Genomic DNA, 20,871 nt, shown 5'->3' with positions numbered 1-20,871 from the left:
TTTGAGTTAGCCTTGACCCGTCTCGAATGTAAAATGTTAATTCTCATGTTATTTTATTTGTTTTAAAAACGAGATGAGAAACTTCTCTTCTCGTGAGCAACATTAAACCAAACCGAAATATTCTTTCCAAATGTCACGTTTCTGCTTGTAATGGTGTGACCTGAGCGATAATTAGCTCCTAGCTTTTAATCTTCTACGAGATAATAATTATTATTATTAGTTTATTATTATTACTATTATTATTCCTGAAGATTTGATAGTTCAAGTATTGAAACATCCTATTATTCAAATATCTGAATATAATAAAACGTATGTTATCGCCGATCAATCGCCATCAAAAATCCTAAAGTAAAAAAAAAAAAAAATTACAATGTGCATTCGCACAAGCACCTTGGGCACTGAACCGCGATCGCTACGCGGTAAAAGATTCGTTTTTAGTCTGGTTATGTTAGGTTTTTTTGTCTCCGCTTGCAAACTTATATATTATATTTCTTCGATTCAAAATGTCTTTCGTATTCTTTTATGAAGTCGGAAAAGTTTACATTAATAACTTGAGTTTTTCTTAAACCACTGGTTCACAAGTTTGTTTTTTCTCCACGCGAAACTACAAATATGACAGATTGAATTCTCATACACCCCATTTCTTTCAAAGCAGTCGCCATTACCTGCTCAAAGACTTATTTCCGCCACGATTCATATTAACCAAAATAAATGCATTTTTCGGAAGCGGAACTTTCACTTTCCGGATTTCGGAAAATTATGGAATTCAGTTAAACTCCGGAATTCAGAAGAATTCCGGAACTCGGAAAGAATCCGGAATTTAGAAAATTCCGGAATTGAGAAAAACTCCGGATTTCGAAAAAATAGGATTTTCCGAATTCCGGAATGCGGAATTTTCCGAATTCCGGAATTTGTCCGGTTTTACCTTCGGGAGTCCGAAAAGTAATAATTCCGGAATTGGCTATCCCTAGTTTATACACAACCTTTCAGAACAATAAGCTAGTAGCTGTCTACAAACAAACAAGTAATGCAAACCATTTTGTATCCTGCAATACGTCATGTATTAAAATCCGACAGCAGTTTCAGTATCTAACCAGAAATTGCATGTATCTAGTTACTGGAAGCTGAGGTATGAAGAATTGTATTGTGTCTTATCTTTTTGTGACTTATACAACCCTGCAAACCACTGAATATCTAAACGGCTTTCGTTGAATCCAAGTTGTAGTACTCACAGTTACATCCATTTGTGTCTATATGATCGTGTTACTAAACCTTATTATATGACAGCGTTAGTAACTCTTTCTCTGCTCTCCCGTAAAGTTGTGATACGATCTACTACAGAATAAAGAACCAATTATCAATTTAACCAAGTTCTTGTATTACTACACATCTGCTTCCGCCTGTCAACTCTGGTCGATCTCGTTGACGCGACATATTTGTTTTTTTATACCCCTTTCTTCGTTTACTGAACTAAACAGTAACTATTCTGAAATATACTACTGCGCATGCCTCGTAGATAAATATTTCTGATGCCAATAGTTTCCGTTTTGTCCAAGGAATGTTGTTTTTCTTATTCCCAGCATGGCCCTTTTATTACATTATATGAAGAGCATGTAGGTCTAAATACCTCATGTATTACATAGAATGTAGGTTTAACTCTTCCAGCAAAGAAGAAACATGTGATCATAGTATACAACCAACAGAAGTGATAGCTGGCAATACAGTGGTCGTAATCCCTAACGACACAGGAAGTGAGCGGTGCCCTCCCCTCTGGTCTAGTGGCTAGCACGTGCGCCTTTGGTGTCTGGTGTCCCGGGTTCGATTCCCGGCGGGAGAGCATCTATGATTTTTAACTGTCCTCGATGTTTCTGTGTTCGTGTCCCTGTTGTTATAAGTTATTAGAAAAAGCAAGTTAAACGAGTGAAGCAAGTAAAATTAGCAATAAGTAAGTAACTAAAACACGTTCGGTGAGTCAGTTAAGAAAAAATGGACAAAGCACTGACTTTTCACGCCGTCCATGCGAGTGCGAATCTATTTCGGCTTGATTTTTTATCCATTTGAGAGAAAGTATTGTTTGTTTTCGCTACAGGTAATCACTCTTTTCGTATTTTTCGCTGTCGTTCACAATTAAAGTGACTGGCTATTCTTATTCTTTCTACGAATGATGGATCTTTTCTTTGGCTTCATGTCAAACATGCACACATAATGAAAAGATGCTGTCGATAATAATAATAATAATAATAATAATAATAATAATAATAATAATAATAATAATAATAATAATAATAATAATAATATGAAATATTAGTAGCTAACTCGTGTGTGTATTTCGACAATATGATTTTATATTATTATGTGGAAATAAGTAAGGCTGGCTGGCGTCCGCCTTCCTAATTTTTTCGATGCGCCTTATGGGTCCACGGTGTCCAACGTTGGTCCCATCCCACTATCACCTCCTGTTCTCTCGATATAAGTTATCGACATTTTGCCTAAAGAGGGCTCTGCCGTGGCTCCAAGACTACCCATGACAAAAACTCTTCGTTCATTTTGCATTGAAATCTCTTATTTTTCTGAGTACTATGAGTGCATACTGTCCAACGTTGTTCCCATCACTCAACAGTTTCCCGTTCTCTCGATATAAATTGCTAATATTTCGTTTGTAAGGGAGATATGGCGTTACAATCATTACGTTTGAAGAAGAATTGAGGAAGATATTGCCTTGCCACAAACATCACCTATTATTATTATTATTATTATTATTATTATTATTATTATTATTATTATTATTATTGCTGTTGTTTTACTTACCACTAATGTTGCCTACTTTTATTTGCAATGCAATGTGTTACTAAAAACCAAATCAAATAACACTCCTCGTCATTCACCCTCGCGAACTCTAAATACATGATTTACAGTTCTCTGTGTTAGGGGAAAGCACATTTATTATAATATTCTTTCAAAAAACACGTTTCACAAGTTACTTCACTTTCAATGTGTAATTTCATATCATCACTAACAATCATCTTGTTCCGATACGAAAATAATCCCCTCCTGCAAAAAAAAAAAAAAAAAAAAAAAAAGGCTGACCGTAGCAAAAGGGCGTGAACCTTCTTTATGCGATTAATCGGGTCCAATATTTCACCTATTTATGGGAGAAATTTGGTTCCCTTGGAAGTTTTTAAGAGTTTGAAGGGCCGCCATTTTGAACATTTTCATCTGATTATTCTGGTTAACGAACTCATAAAGATATTTTAACAATTAATGTTTGTGCCAAGTTTCGTCTCAATCCGCTGAAAATTAGGGTGGTTATGACATTCACAAATAGCGTTATATTTATATACAGATAGATAGATAAATAGACACACAGAAGGAGCGGGAAAAAGTGTTTTGCTCCCTGCTCGCACCTGTGGTGCGTCAGAGCTAAACCGGGCCTCTTTGCAAAACGTATTGACCAGACTACCCTAAACACAAACCTCTTACTTGCTAACGTAGAAACGTGGTAGGGAGGTGTAAGGCATGTAGAAATTGTATTTTTAATAATCATGAGTATGATCCACTTCCATGTTTTTCTTTTTTCCTTATTGCAGCTACATCGGAACGTTCAATTTTTATTCTTTACTAATTGCAAATGGCGTTTACATTCAAAATATGAGGAATTTTGGTGGCATTTGTTCGGATATTCTTCTCTTTTGAAATGAAGAAAAGAATAAAAGGAATACGCAAAGACAAAAAGTATTATGAGTACTAAACATTACCAATAATAATTGCTACGAAAAACTAAATACGACCTCTTTTCCCATCTCTCATGAGCTGCATGTATTATTAACAAAAAATTTTAAGAATGTCTTCACCAAAGATACGAACTGGTGACCTTTGCATTTGTAAGCCAGCACCTTAACCACTACACCAAGATCGTGGCATGGTGAACGTTTAGTTGTCGGCGTATTTGTTGTATTTGTGTTTTATGTTCCCACTTCGACAATTTTTAGTCTTTTTTCTAAGTTTAACAGCTGTTTGTGGCTTTCTCTTTCGGTGTCGTTCTTTATTTACACTATGCACTATTCGTATTCACAGCTTGTGCCCCTCTGCAATGTCTTATTCAGATTAAACTTTTCTTTTTGCCCCTCAGTAAATATTTGATTGATTTAATTCTCATACTCTCCACGGATGGAGCGCAGGAATGCCAGACTCGAAAAATAGGTGTACATTTACTTTCCTGACAGATAAGACACAAGCCTATGATAACAATGGAGACAGGACGATTAATCGAGAGGAAGCATGGCACTCCAAAATAAACAAGACACACACCCCCAAAATAGATATAAGGGTGGTTCATTTTTCCAAAAGTATTTATTCTACTTAAGACACATTTTAAATTTGTTCCACTTACTACAAAGAGTTCACTTACGAAATTTTGTCTTCTTAGTCCAAAATTTAGGGGTCCCCCAAAAATGATTTTATCTTCAAAGTAATTTTGAAACAGCTTATATGCAGATACACAACATTTCGATACCAAACAAATCACTATGTGCGTACAATTTTTTAAGTTGTCTGAGTACATCCATTCGTTTTTCCCAATTTTAAAGGAAATGGTTATGTCTGTACATAAGTAGAAATGTTGTAAATCTATACTATATTAAATGAATCTGCAATGCTGGTACTGTAATGTCCAAGAAAACACATGTCGAACTTGTACACATTTCACGTAAAAAAAAAAAAAAAAAAAAAAAAAAAAAAAAAAAAAAAAAAAAAAAAACACCTTCTGAATAGATGGCATTTGAACAGATGGCATATCTTTACGATGCTTTGCAACCAACTTTAGAGGGTACAGTTTCTGGGACTTTCCTTAGTCAATTATTAAAATTAGCAGCAGGAACGATCGCACGCTCAGCAGTATCGCTGACAATTGCTTTGCCCTTGAAAGCATTCTTAAGTTCCTGGTAATTCTCCTATGGAGATATGGCAGCACCAGGCATTGCAGACAAGGCCCTCTTTCCTACTTCTTACCTGTTTTTCCTTCGGTTTTTCTCAAATTGAACTTGTTGAGAGCGTCTTTCCTTCAATGTTTAGACCTGTCGATTTAGCCACAGTTCCAATAGTTGCCATTGTCTTGCTCGGATATATTAAAGCGGTCTAGTACTGAAGTTCTTTCTGGGGTCAAAAGTGTATAAGGAAAATTTCCATATGTATTTCTTCTATTTGTCTAATTCGGAACCACATATTGAGGATAATCAGTGTCTTCTATATTCGACGACGAAGAAATGTCGACCTTTGTAGAATCCAAAACGATACATATTTTCTCACTTTTCCTCTGATTATATATTTCATGAAATATACATAATAATCTCAAAGATCAACTAAAGTAAACATTTTGGGGGAATTCTAAATTATGCTTAATCCAACTCATATTTTGCACACAGGTTCTCAATATTAAATAGAAGTAAGGCACAGTGTGTCTCGTTATGTGGCTGAAACTTTTTTAAAACCCACTGCTGATGAACCACCCTAATATATATACAGATTTATAGATCTTTTGAAACAGAGGCAAGCAGAAAATGAAATGAGAATGTACCAACTCCAGATGGGACACGTCACTAAATCAATAAAAGCAAAGTGCTGTCGCTTTAATCGACGAATTGTGAAACTCAAAAGAAGGCCTGAATCACAAGAAATAGACATAATCCAGTACGTTGATGAAGTGCTCACTGCATTTTATTTACGTGTGACTAGTAATTCTTGGCGTTTTCTTTATTTTATGATTTATGCAAACTCTAAGTTGGTTTTCTGTCAAGTCATTTTATGTTTTCTGTGATACATTGTGTAACTTCATGTAACATTATCACAGCTCGAGGTCAAGCATATACTATCTATTTATATACCGTAATTATGCTTATACTGATTCTTGGTGCTTTGTTTAATTTTATTTTATGACTTATGCAAACTCTTTTAGAATTTATGTTGCTTCATTTTATGTTTTCTGTACTACACTTTGTAACCTCATGAAACATTTTCATATCTTGATGACAAACATATAATATCTAGTCATGTACTATAATTATGCTTATACTGTTTTAATACGTACTTTTTTAAATATATATACAGATGTGTTCAAATTATTAGACTCACGCTCGAAAAATGCAAAATTGATGTTCCAGTCCTAATTTGGAGTTACGGAACATGTAATTTAATGGTTAAACCACCAATATAAGATCCTTCATTTGTTTACTGTACAGTCGAAGTGGTGATATCATCGTTGAACAGCAGATGACATTAGTGTGGGCGAGTGCGAAGGGGATTCTGAAAGTGGTGTTTCAGTTGTAAACAAGTATTGTGGTTTCTATCAGCAAGTTAGTCTGAAGTGTTGTGGTTTGCAGTCGTAAGCAGTTACGACATTCAAAGCGTTTAACAGTTCGAATAGGCCGCTTTAAAGTGATCGTGACGTGTCTTGTATATTAATCTTTTATTCTGTGAAGTCCTGTAATCGCGGGATAATGGGAAAAGCCAGAGACCTTTCTCTGCGTAAAATAGAAGTTATCAAACCACTTCTGGCGGAAGGAAGATATACACAAAATCAAATTGCTAGTAGAGTTGGGGTAGGGCGAAAATCTGTGAGTAGAATTTCTGTTGCAGTGAGCAAGAAACAAATGCATCAGGAAAGTAGGATTGGGAAGTGTGGGCGAAAACCAGAGCTATCGCTAAGAGGTATCAGAAAACTAAAAGATTTGCTATAAAAACAGAAACGCAACTACTAGAGTCTTTAGGATAAAACTAGCTGAGTATGGCCAGACATTTTGCCTGAAAGTGTTCGAAGGATTCTTTGTGCTGAGGAAATAAAAGAAGGCATGCCAAGAAAGAAACCAAAAATTACTCCAATCATGGCAAAGAAGCATCTCGAATGGGCAAAAGGCCTGGAACTGATGATGATTTGAGAATAGTGTGTTTTAATGATGACTCATGTGACTTCGTGTCTGATGAATACTCACAATATGTGCAACGTCGACCTGGGGAGGATTTCAAATTGGAATGTCTCCAACAAACCGTGAAGCATCTTACTTCAATCATGGCCAGGGGTGTGATGTCTGTCTTCGGGCCTGGGAGACAGTATATAGTAGAGGCGAGTACGACTAATACCTACAAGTTCTTCAGAAAGAACTGCTTCTCCAGACTGTATTCTGATTTGATGACGCACACTTCATCTTTATGAATTATGGAACCCCATAGCACCGGGCCAAAGCTGTGACAAAATTTTTTTGAGGACAATGAAATTAGTGTTTTCCGTGGCCAGGAAATATTCTTCATTATGAAGCCGATTGAAAACCTTTGGAGCTTCATGAAGGAAAAACTAAAGACGCACATTACAACCAAACATTAATTGATCGAGGAGTTTGACAATTTGTAGTATAATGATGCTGAATTGAAGGCAAAAATGTGCTTAACTTGTACATAGCATGCCACAAAGGATAAAAAACTTAATAAAGGATAAGCCATTTCTTACGAAATATTAATCTTTGTGTGATAGATCATTTTCTTGTATTCCATTCATTTTTTTGTTTCCAATTTGGATGTAGGCCTACACACTGTATAGTATTTATATTTGAATGTTACGTACGCATATTTTTTTTTTTTTTTTTTTTTATTGATATAGAAAAATATGTTCCATGACTACACAAGAAATTAGAACAGAATTACAGAGTAGTAATTTGGACTAGGTTCAAAGTGTTTTCTCACTTAATATTGTAAGAAGAGTAAAATATTCAGAAACGGAATGTTGGGTCTAATAATTTGAACACATCTGAATATATATTAAATTTGGACACTACATTTTTTTTTTTGTCATTTTTTGTCAATATACCAACATAATTTCGCATTAGGCAAATCTTGAATTCAAGATTCGCCTACACTTTCTCTTTTGTTAATATCTTAAATCCCATTGCCTAAGATTATTAGGCGAATCTTGAATAGGCGAAAGTTAAAGTCATTCCCAAAACACAGTTGCCATGATTTTTTGAACTGATGGAGTTTGTTTGAATTTCTTGGCTTTAAAAGAACCAGAGTGACGCCATTACATGGACCGCTGTTTCGACTTTCCAGTGGCGTACAATATCCAGGCTTCATCTCCCCTCACTATGAAGAAAAATGTCATCCTCATCATCCTCTCATTGAGCCAAAAAAAATCATGTGCAGCAGTCATTCTTTGCTCTTTGTGAGCGTCTGTCAGCATTTTAGGCGCCCACCTCACACATAGTTTGTGATAACCAAACTTGTCAGTCACAGTTCCATGCACTGTTTTCGTAAACAGTTCTGGAAATGTTGACGAGTACAGTTATTGTGAACCGGCATGGATTGCACTTTTTCGTTAACACATTCCACCAAATCGTCTGTTTGAATATCAGGCCTTCCGCTATACTCGTCATGAACATTTGAACTTCTTCCCGAAACTCTCTGCGTCATTGCCTGGATTTCCTTCACCCATCACTGTCGGTCCGTAAATGGCATACAATTCCCGATTATGTTAGCTGCATTCTGCTCTTTGGCGTTCAGGAATCGTATCACAGATCTTACTTTACATTTGGAAGGATTTTGTATTGCAATCATTTCACCTTACTTCTACTCGCATGTACGCACTCCACTCAGAAGATTCTATTTCTGTTGCAAGCATACAGACTAGGGAATGGTTCTATGCATGCTCAACTTAACCAGTGTTGCCAACTCCCTGTAAAACTTATTGGCTATTTTTACATGCGCCTCGTATTGGGTCGGTGCAAAAGTTTATGCTGTTCTTCACTTGTTTCGCAACACTGCATTGTAAAACCTTCGTTTCTCTTTATTCGATTGTTTTTCTTCAGTTTAGAGTTTGATTGTTGCGAACAGAAGTTTATATGATGTTAACAGCTCGTTTTGGCCATTTTCAAAGCTAATTAGTATGGTTAAAAAAAACAAAAAAACTTCCGAAACATTTTACTCTCAGAGTTTGAGGGTCTAGTGCTGCAGAACCACCAAAAGATTTTGTGATGGTATGAGAATAAAACACTGAGAGGAATACAGGGAAATCGTTTTCTCATTCCCGAGAAGGAAAATTCGACTTATGTGATGAACCCTCATTTTGATGAAAACCGCGTAAATCAATTGGTTCACGATAATCCTCGCCAAACAACGCGGGCATTGGCACAAATTATGACATGCGATCACATAACCATTGTGCGCCATTTGCATTCATTGGATAAGGTGCAAAAATTGGATATATGGGTACCACATGTGTTAGGCAACACCAACAAAAACCAATAACCATATATTCGTCTTTGCCCATTACCGTCTGCCTTGTGATAAGCAGAAACCATTCCTTGGTAACATTGTTACAAGTGACGAGAAATAGTGCCTGAATGTGAACTTAAAGAAGAGAAAAGAATGGCTCAGCCCATTGACACAAAGCAACACCCTGTGCGAAGGATGGTGCATACCTTCCAAAAAAAAAAAAAAAAAAAAAAAAAAAAAATCATGTATGTTTGGTGAGCCAAACTGGCATTCTTCACCATGAATTGCTACCAAAAAAGAAACGATCAATTCTGCTGTGTATATTGAACAGACAACTCACTCTTACTATTGAAAACAAAACACTTGGTAAACTTGTGTTGTTACTCCATGATAATTTATGCTCGCATACGGCCAGAATGACCACAGATATGATTGCTGAACTTTGTTGGCAACCACTTCCTCACCCTCCATATTCACCAGACATCCTTGCCCCTTCTGTTTCCATTTTTTCCGGTCTCTCTCCAACAAAATTCAGAAAGAAGAAGAAAAAGAAGAATTTCATAATGAAGCTTCTTTTAGCAACTGGCTAACAGATTTCTTTAACTCGAAACCATAACAGTTCTACAGGAGAGGCATTAAACTCCTACCTGAATAATGCGGTCAGTCATTGAGAAAGATGGTGATTATTGAAACCAACAATTGTTGCAACATGTTAATGCAAAACTACGTACTGTTCACCGAATGAAATTCCCCTGTAGCGAAAAAACAATATTCTTCATAGATTTTTTGTAAGTTTTTATTATAAATACACATTTACTTTCCTCAACAGGATTGTTAAGTCCAAGCTCGAATTTGGTGGTAAATAAATAGGAAACCAAATGTATCGCGCAGGAGCAATCTGCATATCATAATATTTTATACGCATACTAAGATCCGTCAAGATCGGATAAGTTCCATTGATCACGTCTAGTAATATATTTTTTCTGCGAAAACTTTACAACACCCAAACCCAAATTTTGATGGTCAATTACTCAAGAACCAAAGGTCTCTACTTTACCATATCTGAAATGGTGGTAGATTTTGATTAGTTTAGTGAAGATATGAATTATTATGTTTTGCAGGTTTTTGGGTCCTGTTCTTGGCCATCAGAGTTGAGAGATTTGGACTTAATAAATGAAATATGTCCAAATTTTAACCTTGATGCTAAATAACTCTAGAACGAAGATCTGCACATAATGATATTTTATATATACTAAGTTCATAAATATCTATCATCACGTCAAATTTCGTCCAAATAGAGAGAGTTCAATAGATCATGTCTAGCAGATATTTTTAGTGAAAATTTTACTATATCCAAACCCAAAACTTGATGTCCAATAATATGAGAACAAAAGGTTTACACTTGAAATAGTGATAGACTGATGAGCTTAAGGAACATACGAGTTATCATATTGTGCAGATTTTTGGTTCAGAGCTAAGTCCAAACCCCAACTTAACCAAAGTCTGCCCACTTTTTTATATGCAGAGTAATCTCTCGAGTTCTCCTCCATGTCAATTTTAGTCAGTATTGGATGAGTTTCATCAATTAGTGTGGTTTGGTGAAATTTCTTGATTTCACTTAATCCAAACCCAATTTTAATGGTGAATTACTCAGGAATCCAAGGTGTGCACACTATAATATTTCATACTAAGCTCGTATATATATTAAGCTCGTAAAGGTTTACCACCAACCAAGTTTGATCAAAATCGAATGAGTTTAATTGATCTGTTTTAGTGAAATTTGATTTCATTGACATTAATAATAAAAAGTACCTTCAAATTTGGTGGCCAAAAACTCGGAAACCAAAGGTGTGCAACCATAGTATGTTATGGGCATGCGACGCTTCTTGAGTTCTATCATAATGCGAAGTTTCGTTAAGATCGGATGAATTACATCGATCACGTTTGTTATATACTGCTTTTGTAGTTGATTTAAAAGAAATCAAATGAAGGACAAAAAAGACCTATAATGGGAAATAAGTCCACATCCATCTTATTTGACTAGTCTAGCTCCCAGCAACTACAGTACAACTTGTATAATCTGTTTTCAGAAATGAAGAAACCTCTGCGTGGTTGCGATTTCAGAACTTAAATATGATGTAGTATAAAATATGATATAGACTAATGGAATAACATTCCGAAAAGATTACTTCAAGATTATCTCAAAAATTTAGTTTCGCGCTGGGAGAAATTCATACGGTTAAATGGAAGTTACACTGAAAAACTAAAATGTAATGTTAGTTAATGGAAATTAATAATATAAAGATCTTTAACAAAGTCCAAGAACTTTGAAAGCATTCTTTACATTAATCGTCTGTATCTTTTCTACCCCTTTATATGTGCTCAGGTCTAGATTGCTTGTGATTTTCTTTCAAAATAGTATCCGTTCTAAACAAATCGCAAGATATATTTATGCTTTATACAATTTGATATCTCGCAACAAGAGAAACAGATTGCATGCAATCATTTCAATTAATCATGACTTGTCTCCTAGCATAATAGTCTTCATTGAAATGGTTCTTAAGAACATTTAATATTGGCATGTATTTGTTGTGAACAAAATTCAACTTTAATTTCATAGTCTAAATATAAACAAAACATAAATATAACTGAAATACTTGCTTTAAAACATAACATAAAGTAAATAAATAAACAATCCAAAATGAAAAAAAGCATGTTTATTTTTTTGTCAAATACATTTAAATAACACAAATGACAAAAATGAGATCATTAATCAGCTACCGTAATTAGTGTCAAATTTATCAAATATTAAATGTCGGGGTAAAGCTTGCTTACAAGGAGTTTCCGAACGCTAACATTTCTCTCTCTCTCATATGATGGGATGTCATTTACGTCTACGATGTGATGGGATGTCATTTTTAGTATCAGCGCTCTGAGCATCACAGTAATGCTAACGCTTATAATTCATCATAGAATAAGATTCCTACGGAAACACTGACTAAAACGGGACTGGACCGCATATAATATTAATCAAGTAGTTCCGTTATTAGTTTTGTTTGTATGGCCAAGGCTGCATAAGACATAAACCTAAAGCTTCATATGAGATTCAAACCACAGTACTTCTACTGGGAATTGAATCTTCATATTGAAGTGTTTTATATTCTAAATGACTGTCAGTAGAGTATGCTATTGTCACATTAGACTTCATTTTAGAGAATTTGTTTTCGTTATTTTGAATCAACAGCATTTACTTATTAATTTATTTTATTTATTTATTTCGTTTGTCTCAACCTGGCTATTGTTATAGGAAACTGTCAAGCAGCATATTAAAATCAACAAGCGTCACTACTTTTAAGACACATTGAAAATTCTGAACTCCGACATATATTTCTGAAATCAGATAAGGACCTGAATGCACATTTTATAGCATAAACCAATTAAGATCTGTAAGATCGTAGATTAAACATGGTCAAATGAAATACAGCTCAAAATGAAATACTTGGTTTACGGAAACTCCTCGCTTATGCATGGGACAATGTGCAGAAAATGGTTCAATCATTCCCCTTTGTTCGGCAATTAGGTCTTCTTTCGTACTGCACATTCATTCTGAATCGCATTTGTGTGATTGATAACTTCTTTCATACACGACTTTAATTTTTTTAAATGTTACTAATAAAAGCATAAAATATATATTTCTGTCTATACAAATTTAATTAGCTAACACTGTGATAGATTTTAATGGTTATTAATATTAAAAAAAATGCATTTGTAAAATCAAATATCCGTAAGCAAATTACGTTTTTAGTAAAACCAGGTACACGTTTGCAAATTACGTCCTTATTTGAATGATCGAGGTTTAGATTCATACCTCAAATAAGATATAAATGTTATTTGTCTTTCAAATCTTTTACCACATTGGAAACCAAAATCAATAAATAAAAGCCTTATACTGCTTATGAAATAGTTTGCTCTACTAACAAAAACTCTTAAAACACGTTAAAAAATGTATTTAGAAGTAAATTTATAGTTTCAGCTTAAATTTCATAGGAACAATTTATCATTAAAATACATATACATTTTGCAAGTACATATGTATATGCGCGATAAAATTCATAATAAAATGGTTGTAAACCTATCAATGATGCTTTAGTACTACAAGAATAAAAAAAATTCAAAACAAATCCTGATTTCGAACCAATACAAACAGCTAGTTTATTGAAATCAATGGAATTTTCATGTAACATACTCCAAATTTTGATTGAAAAAAAACATTGCGAGATGATGATCTTTCATTAATAAAGCAAACGCCAAAAATATAGACGGGTTGCGCGCGCAACAAACAGTGGGTGGAGAAAGCAACAGCCAACTAGCAACCTACGCACTTGCAAAATTTACATTTGTCTTGCTCAGTCTCTGTCAAGGTTTCATGTCTCGCGCGCGTGTTGAGGGGAAGGATGTGGCACATGACAAGGGAGAGTTGACAACTGCGAGCTTTAAGGTGCGCGCGCAACCCGCCTATATTTTTGGCGTTTGCTTTAGTATATTTTCTGTTTTGAAATTTAGTCTGATAAAATTTTGCTATTCTTGGCTTTTATAATCTTAAATATAAGCAACTGTAGCACTACTCTGTCTCTATTCATGTTTCTTTAATCAACTAATACTGCACATGAACTAACTATGAACACGTATATTCTGCGACAGTTTCAAGTTCGAGTTTTGTGAAAACTACGTTCTTTTATTTCTTTTACTCAACATTAGGCGCAATCAAATGAAACATGTCGAGTAGCCGTTATTTTCACTAAGCTTATTGGCTGAAGAAATTACGTCATTTTTGGGTAAGTGGCCTTCGGGATGCGATTAAAAAGTGTAGCAGTTAGTTTCTAACACGTTACTGAAGCGTACATACAACAATTTTATAGTCATTTTCAAATCTATTAAAATCTTTATTTAAATTTTGACAATTTTATATTTACAATTTAACATACGCTAGTTCTCGTCCGGGGGCAAGAACTAGCCTTAGCGCTCCTCTGACCAACCAAACCAAAACGCTGCCCCAATTTTGCGCTCTCCCAGTCCGGCACCCGGGACACACGCCCCGTTTGCCTCCCCTTTCCCTAGTTACTTTATTGTGCAAGTTCCATGTATTTCAGAAGCTGGATTTCAGTTTAGCGTCCCTTTCAAGCATCGAAGCTATAAGTGACGTGGACCTACAACTTAACGTGGGATCCAAACCACATGAGCTTGCACCGAGAATCTAACCCGAGTCTCCCGCGCAAAGGCGCGTACGTTTACCACATAGCTACGACAGAGCACTCCAGAAGTTGGAGAAGTGAATGATAGGACTAAATATAGAGTAACCTAAAAAAATATATAGCTTTGCTCACGTTCTCAAGTTTTACAAACTAATATAATCACAGTGGGATATATATATATATATATATATATATATATATATATATATATATATATATATATATATATATATATACTGCCAACAGGGGCAAATATTAATAAGTACATTTAGTTTTTCCCGCTTCAAGCGTCTAATAGGTTTCATTTGACTACCCCTAATAATTTCCCTTATAATTTTAAATGAAATTTTACATGATTATTTTGATAAGAACATCAACGTGGAAAACAATACAAAATATATATAATTTGTGTGATGAAATATTGTAAAATTTGTATTATAAACTTCATTAGAAAATTAACACTTTATAACACTAAAAGCTAAATTCAACCATGGCATTGCGATGTGGTGCAGTGCAGCGTGCATACTAATGGTGTCTTTTACTGGACTACACTGAAAGAAAAAGATATATGTCCATAAACTTTACATGCTTCTTCACAGAAGTCACAATGCATTACAAAGTACACATAAGCAACAAAACAGCCGAAAAGTGCAATAAAGAAAAATAAACATTGACAATACCGACACACGGTTTTGATTTGCTGTATCAAATTCATTTAAAAAAAAAAAAAAAGTGTGAGGACAGATAGACTGCTAAAAATATATACAAAAAATAAACATACATGCTATATAAGCGTTCCTTTTTTTATTTTTTTATTTTTATTTTATTTTTATTTATTTATTTTTTTCTTTACATACTCTAACCTACTGAACGTACTCATGGTTTAAAACAGCTCACATGAAAAATGAGGATAAATATCTTCCTGGATGAATAAGTAATATCTTTTTGGATGAGCACAAACATTTGTAACATAAAATGTGATGCAAATATGCATAACACAAAATATTCTGGTAAATTAAAGAGTTATACTAGAATCCGATGTTTGGTTTTTAGTAACCTTCTGCAGCTATACGAGATAGGCTGTGCAGGAATCCGAACCACATGAGCCCCACACCAGAATCAAACTCGGCTCAGGCACAGAAAATGAATCCGCTAATCATTCAACTACAAGAGAATCCGGAAGCAACTGTACATAATACACAATCTAAAAAATAAAAAGGTAATAATGCATTTGCGGAGGAGTGTATTTTTATACAAATGTCTGGGAACGAGACAAATGAAAACATACACACATACTTATAGTTCCTACATTGTTTATATATGTATCCTAATTTTTAGATGTCGAAGCGAAAGATAATACAACTGTCTATCATAATTCAAAATGGTATTTATCACAAACAATGAATGTGCATCCGCAACTTAGTATACAGGATGCACTCATCTCAAGATTATGGGACAGAATCAAAAAGAACAATATGACACAAAAATATACAATAAAAATAAAAGGTATGTAAGGGACTCTCAGAAACTGCAAGATATCCATGATAATATTCTTATTAAAACACGTAAAAATGATAAACGATTAGAAAATTTTGAAATGAAAGAATTTCAGAAAGCAAATTAAGACTAATGCAATACATGAAGCTATTGTTGAAGAACCAACATAAAGACATGAATAATACTTAAACAAAAGTGCAAGGAATTCAAGATTTGCTTCTATCAGCATGAACTGCGGACAAATCAATATTTCTAGTTCACCTTATAAATCTTGCCACAATAACTTACTAAGATTTTTACAGAATTTCTTTCTTAAATAATAAATTAAGCCAAATAGCATAATCTTATAGTATTGAATGGGGAAAAATGTTAATATGTTATTACGATAAAGTCAAATTTAATATTTGTAAACAGAAAATTAAGACTAATTTACCAATGAGTTCTTCTCATTCATCGGATACAATTACAATTTAATTTCAACTTAGTTAACTTTTAATCTTTGGTATACTAGTGCAATCGATATGGACTTACATCACGACTTAAAATAACAGTACCAAAGATGTTGAAGTTGAATTCGTCTATCTATGTGATGAGTTACTTCGGATATGCTGAAATGTGTGCTCAGCCCGTATATGAATAAGTCGACGACTTGGATAAACTACATAGAACCTTAAGTAAGTGTGGATATAACTGTTTTGTCTCTTGCGTTGTATCTCAGAAAGTCATTAGCAAGAAGGGCAAACGCTAAAGTGCCAGAATCCATTATTGTCAAGTATAGTTACCTCGAAGTCAAACTTCCAATGCGGAAAGTCAAAGGAAACACAAGGTAATAAACAAGTAAAACAAAATTAAGTCCTCGTAAGTATTAAGCTAACGTCAGCTACCAGCATTATGCGTACACGAATCCTGCTACAATTCTATATAAGAAACCTTATCATGTTTCATGACTTAGCTAGCAGAAATGCTTTCTTTCTTCCAAGGGAGAGAAAAAAAAAAACGGAGTATTTGTGCCTAGAAGTAATGATCAAATTCTAAAATAGTCTTAGCTAACAATCTTTTAATATCAAACTATTGCGGAAGAGTGTTATTACTTTTGTTCTTGATACTGAACGACCATAACGGTCCAAGTTATTATAATCACATTAAATCACTTGTTTCTGATTTAAGTAGTACGTTATGAAAAGTTCCAGTTATAATGAAAACTTACGAGACAATCACAAAATAGTGTTAGGTATATTGTCGCTGAACTTGACAATATTCGATTAAACGATAAACTACATCTATTCTTGTTGGCCAACAGAGCGCTCTAAACCAATTATTAGTCTACTATTTATCGCTTATATGGGCTTCTCATTAAGCTTCTAGAAACACACTTGTGTTCTGGTCCCAATTAGCTTGTGTGATTTATCATCTTCCACGCTATTGTACTATAAGTAAAAACGTGAAATTTGAGTAGAAAATTCATGAAAGCAAGCGATGAGAAAGAATTATAAATATGTATTCTAAGAGAGATAAAGGGGGTTTCTTTCAGTCCTAAATATATAGATAAAGATATATATCATGAATTCCTCAGGTTAGGGATGTGAAACTCGGCAACTATAAATAATTGAAAATTTCGTTGCTGAAGGGGAGCAATTTCTATAACATTCAAAATTCCGTTTCTTCATTTAGAAAGTTCTGATTCGCGCTGTGAGAATCCGCTTAGACTGGAGGTGTGAAATTCAGAATTTAAATTAAAAATAAAGGAATACGTGTTGTAGCGTTTTTGAAAATTCTACTTCAAAAAGGGGGCAATTTCAGCTCTATTCAAAATTTCCTACTTTTTATTCAGAATAAATCGAATGTGAGGATCCATTTAAGTTGGAGATGTGAAATTTGATACATGAACTCTTTATTTAAAATGAGCAAATCCTTTTGCAACGTTTTCGAAAATATTTCTTCTGAAGGGGGGAAAAGAGGATCAATTTCTACAATATTGAAATTTTCTGTTTTATATTCATTAAAACTTATTCTAATCGTTCAAAAAATGGACACTTCTGCTAGTACTAAATAAATTAATATGTTGGTTGTATTTCAGTTGTCGAATATCCGCTATGTAAACGGGAACACGTTAGTTTCTTGTGCTTTCTTCAACACTGTCCTACGCACTGGTATTGCGCGAAAGAAATTTATTTTTACAATGTCTACATTTGTGTATAATCTTCTAAATCTACCTAATAAACTGTGAGCTGCTAGTTACAATATTCCTAGAGTTCTTATATTTGGGATTAAAAATGAAGGCGTTTTCCTAAACATCTACCAAACATATGCATGATGCAACCTCAATAAACGTGTGAAAAAAAAAAAAAAAAAAAAAAAAAACACACACACACAAGAAACCAAGGAATAATTAGCCAAGCTATTTACTATTCACATGATAACAAAGACATATAATGACAAAGACATAGACTTCAGGAGAGTTCACTTACCATCCTCATCAAACGTAGCTAGCGTTAACTTACTTAGTTTGTTGCTTAAACAAGATTGAGGCATTTCTCGTCTCGTTACCATTGTTAAGGGAACTTGGGTATCTGCAAGAATAGCAGCCATCACAGAAGACAGCCATGCATAATCAAGACTTAATGCCCAAATACCCAAATACTCAAAGCAATTCTTTGGAATAGAACATTTAATTACAATAATGGGTACCATTATCTTGATTAGGAAATTTTCTTCTGGTTGTGGATCCCGTATGTTAATTTTACATTGCCCACAAAATCTTATAGTTAACTCTACAGTGTTACATTCAGAAACGGCTCTCGAGGAAATCAGAACAGTAAAAATAAAGTTTTATCGGTAAAACACGTCATTTCAAAGCAAGGGAAGACAACTTACCAACGTACTAATTGTAGTATACAAAAATTAGTGCATTATATAAGTTTTCTTTCCTCGGTTTAAAGAGATAAAACTTTCATTTTTATCGTTGTGCTCTCCTTCATGACCTGCCACTAATTTTATTGTATACTGTCCAGTGCACAGAAAATGCAGTTTTGTAATTCCATTTTTCCTTCGAAATCTTTACAATACTAAAAAATTCAGATGAGTTTTTTGTAGTATGGAACCCACATTTTTCTCTTCTGGCCAAAAAATAAAGTTACATTTAAGCAGTTCGTTAACAGAATTCGACTACAAGGAAGTTAATTGCATTTAGCGAGCTATCACCCTCGCTGAATATTATGTTTTATGTCAGTTAATTTCATAACTAAAGATGCAGGACAATTTTATTATTATTATTATTATTATTATTATTATTATTATTATTATTATTATTATTATTATTATTATTATTATTATTTTAGTTGTGTACTTAAAAGGTAACTTGTTGATATCTTCGAGTTAGGCAAGCTCAGTTAGGTGACAACTAAGCTTCAATAAATTTTTAAATGAATAACTCTTCGGAGTTTACATATATCTAAGAATTATGAAATTCCTTCGACAGTAAATGAGAGAATCTTCTACTTGTTTATATGTTATGCCTCACTGCAAAAGGCTGCAGTGTCTTGTGGTTTAGACAGGTACAAACTATTTGTACAGATATATATTTCCCGGTGGTTCCTTTTATTTATATTTAACCACAGAAATATGAATATTATGCAATTTAATCTCTATCTCTTCTTTATTTAAATCTTTTATCTCATTACAAACTTTTATTTCATTAAGAGAAATAATAAGCAGGCATTTCCCCTTTATTTGATTCCTCTCTTGTTATTATTATTATTATTATTATTATTATTATTATTATTATTATTATTATTATTTAAAGTTAATATATACTATACACAGTCTTATTTTCTCTTTATTTTGTTAACTATTCTTCAAGTTTTAGTTGTTAGTAATTTATCAATTACTAACACATAACTTCCCTTTGCATAACCAAAAACTGAAGCATTTCTTGAAAACAAATACGCCCACACAATATTTGTGCACTAGGTCATGCATGTGTATTATACACACACTTTTAGCTCAAGTGTTAGAGAATTGAATTTTTGAAATTGTCAGTGTTATTACAAAACAGTATTATTAACTGAGTACACCAAATAAAACATTACATATATATATATGCAGAATCTTTGTACATATATTGTTAGTATCAAAAATGTACCCATATACAGGTGGTGACAGTACTTTTGTATAGCATAATATTCATCTACTTACAGTGTAATTACAAGTAAATATCATGTTAATGAACGCGTGTTTGATTATTCTTTATACTTTTGTCGTAAACAAGCTGTTGTTCCATGCGCTCGTTCACTGTGATTAGTTTCTTCAGGGACAAGTAGGCTAAGGTAGTTCAATACTACAAGCAAGCATAATAAGGTAGGTATATACACAAATTCTCAGCACTGGAATATCGCTTATTTTCAATATTTCTCATTAAGAGTGAACCATGTCTCAGGTAGATTTTTTTTTAAATTTAAAACACAACAAATCGAAAATATTAAGTTAAACAAAATCACATAATGTATTACAAAAAGCCTCTTAATATATACAGGGAGGCGCGGAGCTGACTGACACATTTCATGGTTGAATATTGCGCAGGCGCGATAGCTTGGAGCTGGTTGCCGCTGAGGGATGGAAAATGGATAGGATGCCATTTCATAAAAACACTGTAACAGTTACAATAGACCTTTAGCGTAATGCCAGGTAATGTCTGAACAATCGCTACACTCTAATGTCTGACTTCGTTTCGTAATAAATACGAACACAGAAAACACATTGTTCCGCGCTACATATGATTACTGTTATGGTATTCCAATAAAATGACATCCCATTTTCTTCCAATCTCCCATCCTATTTTCTTCTGTTCCAAGCTATAGTGCCTGTGCAATAT

General features: G+C 33.9%; 1 protein-coding gene across 5 annotated transcripts in view; it reads right to left on the bottom strand.

Moving 5' to 3' along the window:
- The window catches only part of LOC145664137 (putative FERM domain-containing protein FRMD8P1), a 180,947-nt gene that overhangs the window by 28,007 nt on the left and 132,069 nt on the right, over window positions 1-20,871 (bottom strand). For 2 of the 5 annotated variants that reach the window (XM_081730533.1, XM_081730536.1), the window contains exon 12: window positions 18,470-18,571. In XM_081730533.1, the coding sequence (XP_081586659.1) occupies window positions 18,470-18,571 (102 nt within the window). Of the gene's footprint in view, window positions 1-11,949; window positions 15,056-15,119; window positions 15,709-18,469; window positions 18,572-20,871 lie in introns of those variants that run through there. The other 3 variants (XM_081730535.1, XM_081730534.1, XM_081730537.1) reach the window with 3 other exon arrangements.

The sequence above is a fragment of the Thermobia domestica genome, chromosome 11 (assembly GCF_964235325.1).
Source record: "Thermobia domestica chromosome 11, izTheDome1.hap1.1, whole genome shotgun sequence".
Classification (NCBI taxonomy): Eukaryota; Metazoa; Arthropoda; class Insecta; order Zygentoma; family Lepismatidae; genus Thermobia; species Thermobia domestica.
Note: the sequence above shows the minus strand (reverse complement) of the source record. Positions and strands in the feature narration are given on the sequence as shown.